This window comes from Buceros rhinoceros, unplaced genomic scaffold (genome assembly GCF_000710305.1).
Source record: "Buceros rhinoceros silvestris isolate BGI_N320 unplaced genomic scaffold, ASM71030v1 scaffold41127, whole genome shotgun sequence".
Taxonomy (NCBI): Eukaryota; Metazoa; Chordata; class Aves; order Bucerotiformes; family Bucerotidae; genus Buceros; species Buceros rhinoceros.
The window spans coordinates 9,621-11,811 of NW_010424679.1; the positions used below are offsets into that span (position 1 = coordinate 9,621).

Genomic DNA, 2,191 nt, shown 5'->3' on the forward strand with positions numbered 1-2,191 from the left:
CCCCCACGCTCACCATAACAAAGGCAGTGAAACCTCGTTTCAAGCCAAAAACAAGGCCCTGGAGCCGAAATCCTAAACCATAACACTCATCTAATAGTTTATTAGATCTTTACCTGATATTTAATAAACAGCATATGCATAAGACTTGAGAATAACCTGAAGCAGAATGATCTGCTCCATCAGCCCGGTCAGCTCTACCCCGACGTGCCGAGCCAGCAGCCCAAGGGCCATTCCCACACATGAGCTTCCCATAGGTGCGCGAGTTCAGTTTTTACTTTAACCACTTGCAACAGCGAGCGTGGCAATCAACCCTGCTCGTGATGCTCTCCAGAGCACGAAGGCTGCTCGCTCACTAACAGGAGAGGAGCAGATGAAAAGAGCAACACAAAGGAGTGTGTGAACTTGACGTGCTCTCAGCCTGCACAGGCCAGGGGCCAGCCCCAGCTTTTCACAGGCAACGTGTGCTGGGCGAGCGCTCAGTGGAGTCATCGACCGTTCAACGCCATGTTTTTTGAGGTTCATTTGCCATGCTCAATGACTGTATGGGACCTCTCCCTTCATCATTACCCCACAGACTCTCCAAAAGCTGACTGATGGCTCCCAGGCATCCCTCGTCTTCATGTTCCTCCTCAGCAAAGCACAAGCTTTGTCATTCGTGAGAACTGAACGCTGCAGACCCAGTGGAGGGGACAGCACAACTCTGATAGCAAAAGTCACGCTACTGTCAGCCTCGGGCTGACAGAATGCAGTTTTCCTACAAAATTCTTGGGAATGGGCCTGCCAACAGTTACACAGAGTTTGGAAAAAACTATGAATCATAATACAAGAGATTTTGAAAGTTATTGATACAGATGTTCAAAAGTCCTATCATTAATTCAGAATCTTGAAAATGTTATGCCCTGTTCCCTGAGTTACAGTGCACGGGTTCATCCTCTGCATGGCACATTATTTTGAGCTGGTTTGTTCTTTTCTTGACGTGGCACGTACCATAGATATTTGGGGTGAATTCAGGGGTTTTCCTGTATATGTCACTAAACTCACAGAATGTGGAAATACATCTTGCCATTTGTTCCAGCTATATTGCTGTGATCAAAATGAGTTTAGCCACTTTACTGGAATCCATGAGGAGTGATGAAAATGTGGTACAAATTTCTGAACCAACTCACAATGTGAATTAATGAACAGGCTTTTCAGAGAGGATTCAAGAACTAGAAATTCCTCATAAGTTTGGCAGCTTTTTTCATTGAATCACAGAAGACACTCTCATTTTGTTGCTAATTCTAACGCAGTAACCACTGATCATGCAGAAGACCTGACAAACTGAAGCTCCTTTGTTACCACGGTGGGCTCAGGAAGGGAAGACATTAAAAACCGGCACTCTGAATGCAAACACCTCAGCAGTTTCCTTCTTTAGACTGTGCCAAACAGATTTTCAGCAGACGATATTCCTTTTTTCATCTCTAAACCCCTAAGCCTAAGTACTAGCTAAACCCAGTCTCCAGCTGTGTGCAGCTTTCCGCAACAGCCACGGGGAGGCGGCAGATACCTCGGAAACCGCACACGCGGTGCGGGAAGACCAAACCGGGGGGGAAAAATCTTTTCGGTCCACCTTCCTCAGTACTTTGCCGTGCTCTCTGGGTGTCCAGGCAGACGAAAAGCTTCTTGCTAGTAGCAAGAAGGCTGTGCAGATGTAAGACGAGCTCAGCCCAAGGTACACGGTGAAGCCCAGCAGCGTGGACAGCCCCCGCAGCCCGTTAACGGGAGCGAAACGGTCCAACGCTGCCTCGGTGCCGCTGCGCTGCGGTGAGCAGGGGCTGGGACCGGCCCAGGTCAGTGGCTGGCCGCACTGGAACGCTGTGTGTCAGGACGTCACGGCAGGGAGCACCTGCTAAGAGGGATTCAACACAGGACCTGCTGGAGGGTGTGCTAGGCACCTGGGTAGAGCCTCACTGAGTGGCCGGCGGATGGGAGACGCGACTGGCACACGCACTTTGCTGCAGTGGTATGGGCAGAAGAGTTAAACATGTCAAACTGTGGCTGCGAAATGATTCCCATTAAACTAACCCATCCTTTGGAGAAACGAAGAGGAGAGAAGCCATAATGGAGATCTAAATTAATAAAATAAGCCTGGCCATCTGGCACCATCTCCCTCCGGATCTTCCCGCAGCCCTGCCCTCTCCGTACCCCTTGC

The 2,191-nt window shown here is 49.5% G+C and overlaps 1 protein-coding gene across 1 annotated transcript in view; it reads right to left on the minus strand.

Moving 5' to 3' along the window:
• Positions 1 to 1,854, minus strand: part of LOC104497603 (transmembrane protein 163-like) — a gene marked incomplete at its 5' end in the record, with an annotated part of 11,472 nt that extends 9,618 nt beyond the window's left edge. The window contains one exon of the mRNA XM_010140870.1: positions 1,547 to 1,854. Coding sequence (XP_010139172.1) covers positions 1,547 to 1,854 — 308 coding nt within the window. The remainder of the gene's footprint in view (positions 1 to 1,546) is intronic.
• Positions 1,855 to 2,191: the final 337 nt, after the last annotated feature.